This window comes from Dermacentor variabilis, unplaced genomic scaffold, assembly GCF_050947875.1.
Source record: "Dermacentor variabilis isolate Ectoservices unplaced genomic scaffold, ASM5094787v1 scaffold_12, whole genome shotgun sequence".
NCBI classification, from domain to species: domain Eukaryota; kingdom Metazoa; phylum Arthropoda; class Arachnida; order Ixodida; family Ixodidae; genus Dermacentor; species Dermacentor variabilis.
The window spans coordinates 40604010-40619205 of record NW_027460280.1 but is presented as its reverse complement, the minus strand read 5'-3'; the positions used below and the strand labels follow the sequence as shown (position 1 = coordinate 40619205).

Genomic DNA, 15196 nt, shown 5'->3' with positions numbered 1-15196 from the left:
TGATAACAGTCATGTCAGCCACATCACTAAGCTGGCTGGTGCATGTGTCACTTGTTTGTACTAATACCATAAACTACCAGCCTGCAGTTTCAATGACGTAAGCTGACTTTCCTCACCACTGTGTTGCACTTGGCAACCATTTGAAACTGGTCATATTAAAAGGTGCAATTACTGGTCATGGTCTACCTGTACCAACTCACTCGATTTTCTATTTTGCTTAAGTATATTTTGAATTAGTGATTGTTCTTGCACTCGAGTAATTGAGGCGTCATACAGGTTGACAGCTCCTTATTAAAACAAAACGAGCAATATACAAGATTTTCAATAACCTGTTAAGTTGTGACAGGCATCTTTTACACAGGATCAAGGCTTATACAGAGTAGATACTGTCATATATGTGCTGCATCCAAACACAGGATTTGACTATGCAGATTGCCATGGAGGTGCGCGAAGGAAAATGCCGACGAAATCTCGTAATAGAGGACACGGTGCATCTAGGTCTGCAAGGAAGGCACGACGTCCTGCCAAGAAGGCTTCCTTTGATCCAAACACCTTCAAACTTCCTGTCGACCTCAGTGCATGGGCAGAGTCCTTCACCAAAGGTGTTTCTCGTGACTCCATTGATGACTCGGATGATGATCTGACTGTCTGCAGGGATGCTGAAGATCGGCACTATGGTGAGAACTGACCAGAGATTTATGGTCTAAAAGATGTATCTTATTTTAATGCAAAGCCTTTCTTTTTTTTTTTTTTTTCTTGCAAACATTCTCGGACATCTGTGGCCATGGCTGCTAGATGCTGCTGTCGTGCCGAATAGTTCATACTTAAAACAATTGAATTACATGCCCGATTGTGGGATCGAACCTCGATCCCCCCGCTCAATGCTTCTAACCATTAGCACATAATCGCATGTATACTTTTATCGTACCGATGCCAACTTGCTGTTTGAAACAACCACTGTGTGTCTCATTGAGTAGCACGAGAATGTGAGAGCACATGCTTACGTGCCAGTTTCCTTTATGCCAGACTCAGGAACGAAATGGGCAAATTTATAGCATTTGATTAACAACTTCAGGAAAACTTTCCTTCACATAGACTCCAAGATGTGTGTTGGATCTGGATAATCATTTATTGTTTTTCTGTTATTGTTTTCTCCCTGTTATGAGGTTCCCAGAGTAGAGAACTCTGCGAACTTCATGTCTGGTCTTTACTTCACGACCAGACATTTCGTCAAGCTCTTGATTTCACATCAGGAAAGCTTCGCTTCATAGATTTCAAGATGTGGGTTGGATATGGATAACCTTTCAAGGTCTCTTTATTTTTCTCCAGCTTCCTGCTTATAATTTTTTTGGTAAAGAAACTATCTTGGTCATCTGCTTATTATTTCATGTGAGATCTAACTGTCATATACGACAACTTGTTTGCACAGTAAAAATGCAACTTCTATTCATAATGCCTCTGTTATCACTTTAAAAAAGGATAAGCAAGACACAACAATAATGCTTTGTGCAGGTACGCTGATGTTCCCGCCTGACTCAGAGAATGAGTTGACAGACTGCAATGAGGATGAAGCAAAACAGCATGGTGAGAATGGACCAATTAAGGTGTTAAGAGCTGAAAGTCGGAACATTTTTTCTTGTTTAATCTTTTCTGTAACTTTCTGCATTTACAAATGTTGGGGGGAAAAAAGCTGCTGCTTTGTCATCCACTTCCCATTTTGCATGAGCACTATTTGCTAGTGACATAGTTCATTTGGAGAGGAATAACAAATTCATTCACAGTTAACAGAAATTCATTCACAGAAATTCAGTTCCTTGTGATGTCAGTTCAGAACAGATGTGCAAGCGACAAGAACGTGTTGTGCAGATACATTGATGCTCCTTCCTGCGTGACACAAGATTACTTTGTAGCACTACTAGCTTTCAGTGATTTATTTACTTAAAATTGCCTCAATGAGCCTGTATTCGTTTACAGGATGCTTGGCATGTATGTGTGTATATATCTGCTGGGTGTCCCAGCTATCATGCACCAAAATTTAAAAATATGCGTGCCATGTAACTGGACAGAACCAAGGTAAGGTTGCCTGCCATCACTTGGAGATACTCAGATTTTTTTTTGCTTTCTGCTTAATTACATAATTAGTCTTAATTAATCAACTTCTTAGATATCATAATTAGATGAAAAGTCTCACTGAGAAAATTGTAGGGCAACATGAAAAACTCCCTATACAGCTTTCTGTTGCTGAATATGTGCTATGTAAGTGTTTTCCTGAGCATAAAAGAAGCCCTCGAATACATGTAAAGTTAAGTGGCGAGTCCTTCAGCAATTTTGCATGTATTCACAAGCTTCTTTCACACTTGGAAAAACTTTTATGTAGCATGTATTGAGCAACCAAAAACTGTATGGGGAACATGGTTATAATGGCACGTTTTGAGGACTGGACACAGAAAGAATGCACACAGGACAGATCGGCACGTGTCCTGTGTGCATTATTTCTTCTTGTCCTCAAAACACACCATTATAGCCATGTTCCATCAAGCCAGCAACCAACTAGCCCATCTAAGTCTGTTAATCGCTGTATCAGGAGTTTTTTATGTTGCTTTACAATTTTCTCATTGACACCTTTCATCTAATTACAATATCTGGGAAGTTGATTGATTAAAACAATTAAGTAATTAGGTGGAATGAAGAAAAGTAAGCATCACTTACAGCATGTACATAGACAGAGAAACCGAAAGAATGACGAAGACAAGTGCTTGTCTTCGTCATTCTTTCGGTCCCTCTGTCTATGTACACGCTGGAAGTGATGTTTACAATGGTTTGATGTTTACCAACTAGCTCGTACCCAAACCCTGCTTCAGAAAAAAGTAATCCGAGTATCGCCAATTGACAGCAAACTACATTACCTTGGTTTTATCTAGCTACATGGCATTTGCACATTCTTAAATTTTGGTGCACGATAGTTGGGACACGCCGCATAAATAGATATATATGTATAAATTTTCTAACCAGCCAACACCACTGCTTCAAGAAAAAAGGGCCAATCTTCTTAGGCAGTGCAGTAAAGATGTTATTTTCTTTCTGCAACACATTATTAGCCGTGGTGCACATTAGTGTATGTAAGGAAACCACTCATTCCTTAATTCATCATCATCATCATCAGCCTGGTTATGCCCACTGAAGGGCAAAGGCCTTTCCCATACTTCTCCAACTTCTAAGGGCTTATTATTATTATTACTTCTAAGAGCTGAATATTACGGCTGCCAGCCCTAGTAATTAGTATCAGCTAAATAAAATTCATTACTTTAAAGCGCTGTTTGCAGCTGTGGAATTGAAGCCAGTCGGTGTTAAAGGAATGTCCTAATTTAAAGACCTTGCACCTAGAGTTACTGTATATGGCTCCTTTCATACAATAACCTTACTTGAGCCTAGCACGAGTTTTGAGATACTTGTGCTCAGTCTTCACAAAATGCGATGGTATTCTGTAGTTTAGTCCTGCATTGCACAAGAAAAGCTTTGTGATAAAATAGGTGGAAGGCCAGTACATCTGTCAATTTTTTGTAAGGGTATATTGAAATGGGTGTGTGCAGTGCTTACTCTGTGTGTTGCCTACTTTAGCCTTCAACACTGCTGTTTCAGTTCACACTGGTATGCCAGCCCCTACTATAGAATCGTTGTTCCTTGTGAAACATACATATTTCTTTTTGCATAAAAAATCAGTTGCTCTAAACATAAACAAACTGCTTAATCCACTAAATAGATAAGCCCCACAGGGGTGTCTGCTTCAGCAGGCGTTTGGTGCGTTTTTATATCACGTACCCGAGCATATGAGGGTTAGACCCTCTCGTGTGTAGCCATGCACGACTTAGCTGTGTCTGGGGAATGGGGGATTCTGGGGGTTGGGAGCCAATGCCAGTTGTTTGGACCTTTAAGGCACCCAGTCGGAGGCAGTGCACCTCTTTGGCCTTTGCTTCACAATGATGACACGTCTGGACTGATCCACCTGAAACACCTTTGTGGCCTCTGCTTCACATAGATGGCACCTCCAGACTGACCCATCTGGAGAAAGTTGGCAGTCGCCTTTTCGCGTCCTCCTCTCCAATCTTCGTTGTTCTCTTACTTTCAATTTTTTCTGTATTCTAGTCACTTCGTTTTACTTCCGATTTTTCGGGCTGTTAACCAGTCTTGGTTATGCTGTATTTGGTTATAGCAGCGATGTACCGATGGCTTTAGCAGGGCTTCCCTTGCAGGAATTCCTGTCACATCCCCGCATTGGTGCTTCTTCGATGGTGGTTGGCATTGCTGCTGAAAACCCTATGTCTACTTATGGACAGCTGTTTCCCTGATTGCCTTCAGAATTAATGAGGGTGCATCAAAGACGTTTTTCTTTCAGTTTTTTGGCAACCAAACACGAAACTTTCCACAATTTCATGTAATACACTCTGATAAGGCTAAGATGGTAAGAATGATCTCACCCTTCCTTGTATTGAAATCCCTGACTGAAGTTTTTGGTCCAGGTTACGAAGTATTGAAAATGGCAAGTGGTGATCTGCTTCTGGAGCTCTGCGATCTTAAACAATATGAAAAACTGCCCAATCTAGTTTCATTTGGGGATGTCCCAGTAACAGCAACCCCGCACCGTACAATTAATGCCACCCTTGGCATTTTCTCAGATGATGATTTGTTGGAGCTGACTGTTGGAAGGCTGCAGTGAGCAGAATGTTATCAACGTTCAACGAATTAAGATTAGGCGTGACAGCAAAGAAATCCAGACTAAGCCCCTGGTGCTTACTTTCGGATCAAGTGTTTCGTCTGGGCCCATTGAGGCCGTGTAGATCAAACTTTGTGCGAGGCCATACCTACCAAATTCTCTCGGATGTTTCCAATGCCAGCAATTCGGCCACAGTTCACAGAACTGCTGAGGCTGCCAAACTTGTGCGAAATGCAGTGATCACGAACACACCTCTAAATCTTGTGAAAACTCTCTTCACTGTGTGAACTATGATGGGAAGCACGCCGCCTACTCATGGTCCTGCCCATGCTGGAAAAAAAAACTGAAATTATCACAGTTAAAGTAAAACAAAACATTTCATTTAAAGAGGCACGAAGCCATGTGTTCTACCTGCCAAAAATCAGCTTTGCCGAAGTGGTGCACCAGGAGGCTGTGCCACAATGGCTCCTGGTGGCTATCTGGCACACACACACAGTGAGCCGGCCATGATGCCATCTGCCCCCTCGGTGGTTGCAGTAGTGCTTCTCTGCCATCCAAGGAGGGCCCATCAACCTCCAAGGTCTTAACTTTTGATGCGATGCTTTTAAGGCAAACATCACTCGCAAGAGCGCATGTCCAGCGCCTACGTAAGATGCCATGAACACAACACCAAATGTGAGAGTGCAGCCAGCACCTAAGGATCGGTGTGATTCTATTGACCGATCAAAAAAAAATATATATATATATACATTATGGTGCCCGGGAAGGGCTCCATTAGCTAATTTTGCAACCTTGAGCACACAGCACAAACACACACGGTTCAAAATGGATGCACAGAGTTTACAGTGGAATGTAAGAGCACGTCTACATAACCTCACAATATTGGAGAACTCCTTAATAAATATAATCCAAAGGTGCTGTGTTTTTAGTAAACACATCTAAAACCCACACAAACTTCCTCATACAACATGCTGTTTTCTGTAAAGACATTGACAATGCTGTTGCCTCGTCCAGAGGTGTAGCAATAATTGTAAAATAATTCTGTTGCTTGCCAGAATCTCTCTTCAGACACCACTCGAGCCGGTTTCCAAGCGATGCTTTTCAATAAGTTGGTAACCAGCTGTTGTATTTAAACTTAGCAAAATGGAAGTTTACATGCTAATTGACCAGTTCCCAGAACCATAAACTGTTGCTGGTGATTTTAATGCTCAATGCACATTGTGGGGAGACTCCAGGTGTGATGCCAGGGGCTGACTTAGTCACCTCTGGTGCGCGCCTGTTTAATAAAAAAGGGCCTGCGTATTACAACATGCAACACGATTAATATTCTTCCATAGATTTAATAATTGGCACTGCAGCCCTTTTTTCTAACCTAGAATGCAATTTCGTGAAGAATACATTTGAGAGTGACCACTTTCTTGTTATGCTGGATTTAATACTGCAACATCAGTCCACCACAAGCCCCCCACTGGAAAATACTGTCGGCTGACTGGAAAAGATTTAAAGGTTCAACCTACTTAACACGAGATTTTAATAAGTTTTAGTATTAATGACAGAGTACCATATTTTAAGCTTTATTCTCAATGTATCAGACATGACAACAGTAAGGAGGGGAAGCTGGAAGATGTTTTTCCCTAGCATAAGATATTACACAAAGGAGTCCAAAGTATGGGATGGCCTTAGAAGGCTAAAGGGGCAGGAAACCCATCCATTAACCCTAGTCACTGAACAAGGAAACAGCTTAGAAGACCAGGCAAATGCTTTTAGTGAACACTTCGAGCACGGGTCTAGCTTGATCCAGTATTCCAAATCATTTCTTAAACAATTAGCTGAACGGAAGGCACTTTAGTATCACCGAGTTAAGAGCTCCTTCAATATGTGTAAGAGCTCTGCCCTGGGAGCCGAGAGACCAAGGCAGTGGTCAGACCTGCAACGCAGCAGAGGGTGCTAAGAATCTCTGGACCTGGACAGGCCGCCAATGGAAATGGATTCTTGCAACCTTTAACACCTGAACTCTTTTGAGTAAGGCTAACTTAGCAGGACTCTTTAAGGAACTATCGGGCATTGTTTGGGATATCATGGGCTTTAGTGAGGTTAGAAAAACTGGTGAGGCTTATATGGTGCTGACTAACGGCCACGTCCTCTGCTATAGAGGACTCCCAGATAGGAAGTTATATGGGGTAGGATTCCCAATACATAAGGACATAGCGGGCAACATTGACGAATTCTACAGCATTAATGAGAGCGTAGTAGTAGTCATAATAAAACTTAATAAGAGGTACTATAGATTAAAGGTGGTACAAGCCTATGCTCCAACCTCCAGTCATGATGATGATGTAGATCAGTTTTATGAAGATGTAGATTTAGTCATAAGTGCAAACTCGGGATACTGTAGTAATGGGCGACCAATGCAAAAGTGGGGAAAAAGCAGGCTGGTGAACAAGCATTTGGAGACTATGGCATCAGTTATATAAACACTAGAAAAGGGACGATAGTAGAATTCGCAGAAAGAAATAAGCTGCGAATAATGAACACCTTCTTCAGAAAGTATAGCAACAGAAAGTGTACCTAGAAAAGCCCTAATGGTGGAACAAGGAATGAAATCGATTTCATACTTTCTGCTGATCCCAGTATAGTGCAGAATGTAGAAGTGTTAGGAAGGGTAAAGTGCAGTGATCATAGGTTAGTGAGGTCTAGGATTCACCTGAATTTGAAGAAAGAGCAAAGTTGATCAAGAAACAGGCCAACCCTAGATGCAGTAAGTGTAAAAGCAGACCAATTTAGCTGGTGCTTGCAAACAAATATTCAGCCTTAGAACAGAGGGATAAAGGATGACACAGAGGTAATGAAAGAAACCGTAACTAGACTAGCTTCAGAAGCACCAATTCAACCAGTAGGTAAGCTCTCCTAAGTAACAAAACACCTCATAAAGAAATGACAAAGAATGAAACTGTCCAACTTAAGAGATCAGATAGAATTTACAGAACTGTCAAAACTGATCAACAAGGAGAAAGTAAGGGATATTCGAAGTTAAAACATAAGAATGAGGAAGCAGAAATAAATGGACGCAGCATGAAATCAGCGAGAAACTTGACGTAGGACAAGCCAAGATGTATGCACTGAAAGATAAGCAGGGTCATCATCATCATCAGCCTTGTTAAGCCCACTGCAGGGCAAAGGCCTCTCCCATACTTCTCCAACAGCCCCGATCATGTACTAATTGTGGCCATGTCATCCCTGCAAACTTCTTAATCTCATCCACCCACCTAACTTTCTGCCGCCCCCTGCTACGCTTCCCTTCCCTTGGAATCCAGTACGTAACCCTTAATGACCATCGGTTATCTTCCCTCCTCATTACATGTCCTGCCCATGCCCATTTCTTTTTCTTGATTTCAACTAAGATGTCATTAACTCGCGTTTGTTCCCTCACCTAATTTGCTCTTTTCTTATCCCTTAACATTACACCCATCATTCTTCTTTCCATAGCTCGTTGCGTCGTCCTCAATTTAAGTAGAACCCTTTTCGTAAGCCTCCAGGTTTCTGCCCCGTAAGTGAGTACTGGTAAGACACAGCTATTATACACTTTTCTCCTGAGGGATAGTGGCAACCTGCTGTTCATGATCTGAGAATGCCTGCCAAATGCACCCCAGCCCATTCTTATTCTTCTGATTATTTCCGTCTCATGATCTGGATCTGCCGTCACTACCTGCCCGAAGTAGATGTATTCCCTTACCACTTCCAGTGCCTCGCTACCTATTGTAAATTGCTGTTCTCTTTTGAGACTGTTAAACATAACTTTAGTTTTCTGCAGATTAACTTTTAGACCCACTCTTCTGCTTTGCATCTCCAGGTCAGTGAGCATGCATTGCAATTGGTCCCCTGAGTTACTAAGGTATTCTCCATTAACTTCCCAATTCTTCCCAATCCAGGTCTCTGAATACCTCCTGTAAACACGCTGTGAATAGCATGGGAGAGATCGTATCTCCCTGCCTGACGCCTTTCTTTATTGGGATTTTGTTGCTTTCTTTATGGAGGACTACGGTGGCTGTGGAGCCGCTATAGATATCTTTCAGTATTTTTACATACGGCTTGTCTACACCCCGATTCCGTAATGCCTCCATGACTGCCGAGGTTTCGACTGAATCAAATGCTTTCTCGTAATCAATGAGAGCTATATATACGGGTTGGTTATATTCCGCACATTTCTCTATCACCTGATTAATAGTGTGAATATGGTCTATTGTTGAGTAGCCTTTACGGAATCCTGCCTTGTCCATTGCTTGACAGAAGTCTAAGGTGTTCCTGGTTCTATTTGCGATTACCTTAGTAAATAGTTTGTAGGCAACTGACAGTAAGCTGATCGGTCTATAATTTTTCAAGTCTTTGGCGTACCCTTTCTTATGGATTAGGATTATGTTAGCGTTCTTTCAAGATTCCGGTACGCTCGAGGTCATGAGGTATTGCATATACAGGGTGGCCAGTTTCTCTAGCACAATCTGCCCACCATCCTTCAACAAATCTGCTGTTACCTGATCCTCCCCAGCTGCCTTCCCCCTTTGCATAGCTCTCAAGGCTTTCTTTACTACTTCCGGCGTTACCTGTGGGATTTCGAATTCCTCTAGACTGTTCTCTCTTCGATTATCATTGTGGGTCCCACTGGTACTGTATAGATCTCTCTAGAAATCCTCAGCCACTTGAACTATCTCATCCATATTAGTAATGATATTGCCGCCTTTGTCTCCTAACGCATACAGCTGAACCTTGCCAATTCCTAGTTTCTTCTTCACTGCTTTTAGGCTTCCTCCATTCCTGAGAGCACGTTCAATTCTATCCGTATTATACTTTCTTATGTCAGCTGTCTTACGCTTGTTAACTTCGAAAGTTCTGCCAGTTCTATTCTAGCTGTAGGGTTAGAGGCTTTCATACATTGTCGTTTCTTGATCAGACCTTTCGTCTCCTGTCATAGCTTACTGGTATCCTGTCTAACGGAGTTACCGACTTCTACTGCACACTCCTTAATGATGTCCACAAGATTGTCGTTCATTGCTTCAACACTAAGGTCCTCTTCCTGAGTTAAAGCCGAATACCTGTTCTGTAGCTTGATCTGGAATTCCTCTATTTTCCCTCTTACTGCTAACTCATTCATCAGCTTCTTATGTACCAGTTTCTTCCCTTCCTTCCTCAGGTCTAGGCTAATTCAAGTTTTTACCATCCTATGGTCACTGCAGTGCACCTTGCCGAGCACGTCCACATCTTATATGATGCCAGGGTTAGCGAAGAGTATGAAGTCTACTTCATTTCTAGTCCCGCCGTTCGGGCTCCTCCACATCCACTTTCAGCTATCCCGCTTGCGGAAGAAGGTATTCATTATCAGCATATTATTCTGTTCCGCAATCTCTACTAATAACTCTCCCCTGCTGTTCCTAGTGCCTATGCCATATTCTCCCACTGCCTTGTCTCTAGCCTGCTTCTTGCCTACCTTGGCATTGAAGTCGCCCATCAGTATAGTCTATTTTGTTTTCACTCTACCCATCGCCGATTCCACGTCTTCATAGAAGCTTTCGACTTCCTGGTCATCATGACTGGATGTAGGGGCGTAGACCTGTACAACCTTCATTTTGTACCTCTTATTAAGTTTCACAACAAGACCTGCCACCCTCTCGTTAATGCTATAGAATTCCTGTATGTTACCAGCTGTATTCTTATTAATCAGGAATCCGACTCCTAGTTCTGGTCTCTCCGCTAAGCCCCGGTAGCACAGAACGTGCCTGCTTTTTAGCACTGTATACGCTTCTTTTGGCCTCCTAACTTCACTGAGCCCTATTATATCCCATTTACTGCCCTCTAATTCCTCTAATAGCACTGCTAGACTCTCCTTACTAGATAACATTCTAGCGTTAAGCGTTGCCAGGTTCATATTCCAATAGCGGCCTGTCCGGAGCCAGGGATTCTTAGCACCCTCTGCTGCGTCGCAGATCTGACCGCCGCCGTGGTCAGTTGCTTCGCAGCTGCTGGGGACTGAGGGCCGGGGTTTGATTGTTGTGTTCATATAGGAGGTTGTGGCCAAGTACTGCACCAAGGTGGCCAATCCTGCTCTGGTGAGGGAGTGCGTTACTGGTTCTGATCACCGGGATCAGGCCACACTCCAGGCCTGTTTATGCAATTTTATCAACACGCGGATTCCTTTTCTTTTTTTTTTTTTTAATCCGGTGGAAAATTGCACGGCACCGGGATTCGAACCACGGACCTCTTGCACGAAAGGCGGGTGTTCTACCTCTATGCCACCGCTGCACTTCAGGGTAATAAGCAGGGTAATATCAGCAATTTCAAAGATATAGTAAAAGCAGCAGAATTCTTTACTGACCTGTACAATACTCAGCAGTCAGGACACCTACATTGAAAGTAGTAATGAACAGGTTACAGAGGCTCCTTCTATCACTTGTGATGAAGTTAGAAGGGCCTTAAGAGACAAATGAGGAAAGGCGAAAGGGGAAGATGGAATACCAGTTGATTTAATCAAAGATGGAGGAGACATCATACTGGAAAAGCTTGCGGCCCTTTATACGAACTATCTCGTGACTTAAAGGGCCCAGAGAACTGGAAGAATGCCAACAGTATATATACTATTCCACAAAAAAGGGAGACAGTGAAGAATTGAAATTATAGGCCCATTAGCTTACTTCCAGTATTGTATAAAATATTCACCAAGATAATTTCCAATAGAATAAGGGCAACACTTGACTTCAGTCAACTAAGGGAACAGGCTGGCTTCAAGAAGGGATACTGTACACTGGATCCCATCCATGTAATCAATCAGGTAATCCAAGAAATCTGCAGAGTACAATCAGCCTCTCTACGTGGCTTTCATAAATTATGAAAAGGCATTTGCTTCAGTAAAGATACCAGGAGTCGTAGAGGCATTACGTAATCAAGAAGTACAGGAGGCTTACGTAGATATCTTGGAAAATATTTACAAAGATTCCACAGCTACCTTAATTCTCCACAAGTAGGAAGATACCTATTAAGAACGGAGTCGGACAAGGAGACACAATCTCTTCAATGCTATTCACTGCGTGCTTGGAGGAAGTATTCAAGCTATGAATTTGGGACATCGAATATCTCAGCAACCTTCAGTTTACAGATGACATTGTGCTGTTCAGTAATACTGGGGAGTTACAACAAATGATTGAGGACCTTAACAGAGAGAGTGTAAGAGTGGGGTTGGAAGATTAATATGCAGAAAACAAAGATAATGATCTATAGCCCGGCAAGGTAAGAAGAGTTCAGAATCACCAGTCAGCCTCTAGAGTCTGCGAAGGAATATGTTTACCTAGGTCAATTACTCGCAGGAGACCCTGATCACGAGAAGGAAATTTACAGAAGAATAAAATTGGGTTGGAGTGCATACGGCAGACATACTCAGATCCTGACTGTAAGCTTACCATTATCACTAAAAAGAAACGTGTGCAATCAGTGCATTCTGTCGATGCTGACATATGGGGCAGAAACTTGGAGAATGACAAAGAAGTTTGAAAATAATTTGAGGACCGCTCAGAGAGATGGAACGAAGAATGACAGACTTAACGTTAAGAGACGGGAAGAGAGCGGTGTGGGATCGGAGAGCAAATGGGCATAACTGATATTCTAATTGACAAGGAGAAAAAACTGTAGCTGGGCACACGATGTAATGCGTAGGACGGGTAACCATTAGAGTTACAGAATGAGTGCCAAGAAAGGGAAGCGCAGTTGAGGACAGCAAAAGACTAGGTGGGGTGGTGAAATTAAGAAATTCCCAGGCGCAAGTTGGAATCGTTTGGCGCAGGACAGGGGTAATTGGAGATTGCAGGGAGAGGCCTCTATCCTGCAGTGGGCATAAATAGGATGATGATGAAGGCACTTGACCGTAAGTGCACACATAATTACTTATAACCTTCCTTTTAGTATCGCCAAGTTAAGAGCTCCTTCAATGTGTGTAAGAGTGCAGCCTTGGGAGCCAATAGAATCGCATAGGACATCATTAAAAACGTCCACACACACACTAAGGACACTCCTAGTAATTTTTAATCAAATTTGGACTGCCAGGTATATTCCAGCTCTGTGGAAAGAAGCTGTTCCAGTTCTGACGCAGGGTAAAGATCCCTCCTCCATAAGAAAGCTGCCGCCCAGTGGTGCTTATGAGTTGCTTTGTGAGCTTTTCAAAAAATGGTTAATTGCCATCTTCTACATTATCTGGACTCTAACAGACTGCTTGATCTGTGTCAGTGTGGCTTTAGTGAAGGCTGGTTGGCGACTGACCATCTCATATGCATTGAGGGCAACACTCGCAATGCCTTCATTCATAAACAATTCTTTGTCGTTGTTCCTCAATATGAAAAAGGCATACATTACAACTTGGCATCACGGAATATTGAGAGGCCTTTCCAAAATGGGAATCCGTGGAAACATGGTTAGCTTAATTGAAAGCTACCTTCCTAACCAGAATTCCCATGTTAGAATTGGAAACACTTCGTCTGGGCAGTTTTCATAAGAAACTGGAGTGCCGCAGGGTGGCATACTTAGCTGCACCCTTTTTATTGTCAAAATTAATCTTTGCATTCCTATCTATTGCACGGAGTTTATTTTATTGTGCATATGTTGATGATGTGCACATAGGATTCAAGTCATGTAACCTGTGCATCTGTGAGCGACAAGTTCAACTAGCTATTAGTTGGCTAATGAGAATAGATTTTAGCTCAATCCCCAAAAAAGCTCCTGCATCCAGTTTACGAGAAAAAGATGTCTGGGGAAGTATTCTGTAAGAGTCCGTCTAGTGTACATGTCCGTTTTGTCTGCTGTTAAAGTTCTGATTGGGTGGGCTGGGCTGGGCGTCCACAGCAGCAAGGCACCACAGCCAATCAGCACTTCAGCAGCAGAGGAAATGGACATGGACAGAGGTGGACTCTTAGAGAATACCCCCCCTGGTCTCGGAGCCTAATATTCAACTGCATGAAGAATGCGTTTCTCCGAACTTGGAACACAAATTCTTAGGTATCATACCAGACTCAAAACTTACCTTTATTTCCCACATCAAGCACATTAAAGGTAAATGCCTAAGAAAACTTGAATATCCTGAAAATCTTATAATCATCATATTCCAAACACGAGCCTTATAGGCTCGTGTTTGGACTATGATGCTGTAGTCTACCAATTTGCTACACCCACAGTGCCCTAAAGGTGCTAGATCCTGTGCACCATCTAGCTATCTTCCTCATGACCAGTGCCTTCAGAACAAGACCCATACTGAAGCTCTACGTAGAATCATATCTGTGGTCTCTTGATCTACAGAGGACATACTCTAGTTCCTTATACTTTCTGAGAGTAAGTTCAAACAGTGAACATCCATGCTATCCTACAATAAGCAATACATCTAATACACTTTTTCACAACTGGCCGACTGTGAAAGAGCCCTCCTCGCTGCATGTAAAGGAATTGAACGAGGATGTGAGTGTTCCGCTCCTTACACAGGAAAGAATGGCTCCAACGAAGCTGCTTTCGCCATGGCTGTGGTAAGAGAGAGTGCAACATTTCATTTGTTAATATTACTGAACATGCTCCGGAGGAACACATTCGTATGCAATTCCTTGAACTCCAATGGAAGTACTCTTGCTAACAATTCTACAGAACCATCGAAGTCATCCGGCATCTCGCATGCAGCTGCAGGTCCATCATTTTCAAAATCGGGACGTCCTGAACTGGGAAACCAGCATCTTCACTGCAAAGGCCTATGGCACATTTCTGCCATAGCCGTCGCTGTGAGGTTCCGTCTGAGTGAAAGCGTGTGTGGGTGAGCTGGCCAACATGGTTCAGTCTCACATGCGTGAGCGAGGAACGTGGCCCTGATGCATGCCCTCTCCTGTGGCGCACGACACGGGGGTGAGGTGAGGGAGGAGAGGCGTTCTCCGGCGGCTGCTACGGTGCCTCGATGTCCTCCTCTCCCACCGCTCCGTACAAAGTGGACAAAGTGGAGACAACCACAGTGTCTATTACGGCGTTGGCCACGTGAATTGCGGATGCTGCAGTAGATGCCTTTGGCAGATGCTGTGGGGATGCATTGCTGGCGCTCGTGTCTTGAAAGCGGTCTGCGACATGGCTAAAGTGCGTGCCCGCGTGGGCCTCGTCTTCAAAGTGACCTGCGATGTTTGCAGAGTGCGTATAGTGCCGGTAGCTTCATGTGCGCTGTACTTTCGATGTTTTATTCGCCTTGAAGTGACAGATGCACGGAAGTCAGTTGGCTCGCGGCTGCTGCCGTAATTCCTAACTTGAGTGTTTTCAATTTCTGCATTCATCGAGCAATGTGTGTTATGTTTACCTGTACGTACGTGACACTGTACTGGTTAATTTAGTTAACCCTTTGACGGTCAATGACGTAAATAATTGGTGCCGCGAACAAGTCCGAAAATTGTCGATGCCGTGTATTTATGGCGCCGTCTGTACGTTTAAAAAGCA

At 43.1% G+C, this 15196-nt stretch overlaps 1 protein-coding gene across 2 annotated transcripts in view; it reads left to right on the top strand.

The window, feature by feature from the left end:
- The window catches only part of LOC142566079 (uncharacterized), a 43249-nt gene that overhangs the window by 12511 nt on the left and 15542 nt on the right, over nt 1–15196 (top strand). For both annotated transcript variants that reach the window (XM_075676830.1, XM_075676831.1), the window contains exons 6-7: nt 432–677; nt 1513–1584. In XM_075676830.1, coding sequence (XP_075532945.1) covers nt 432–677; nt 1513–1584 — 318 coding nt within the window. The remainder of the gene's footprint in view (nt 1–431; nt 678–1512; nt 1585–15196) is intronic.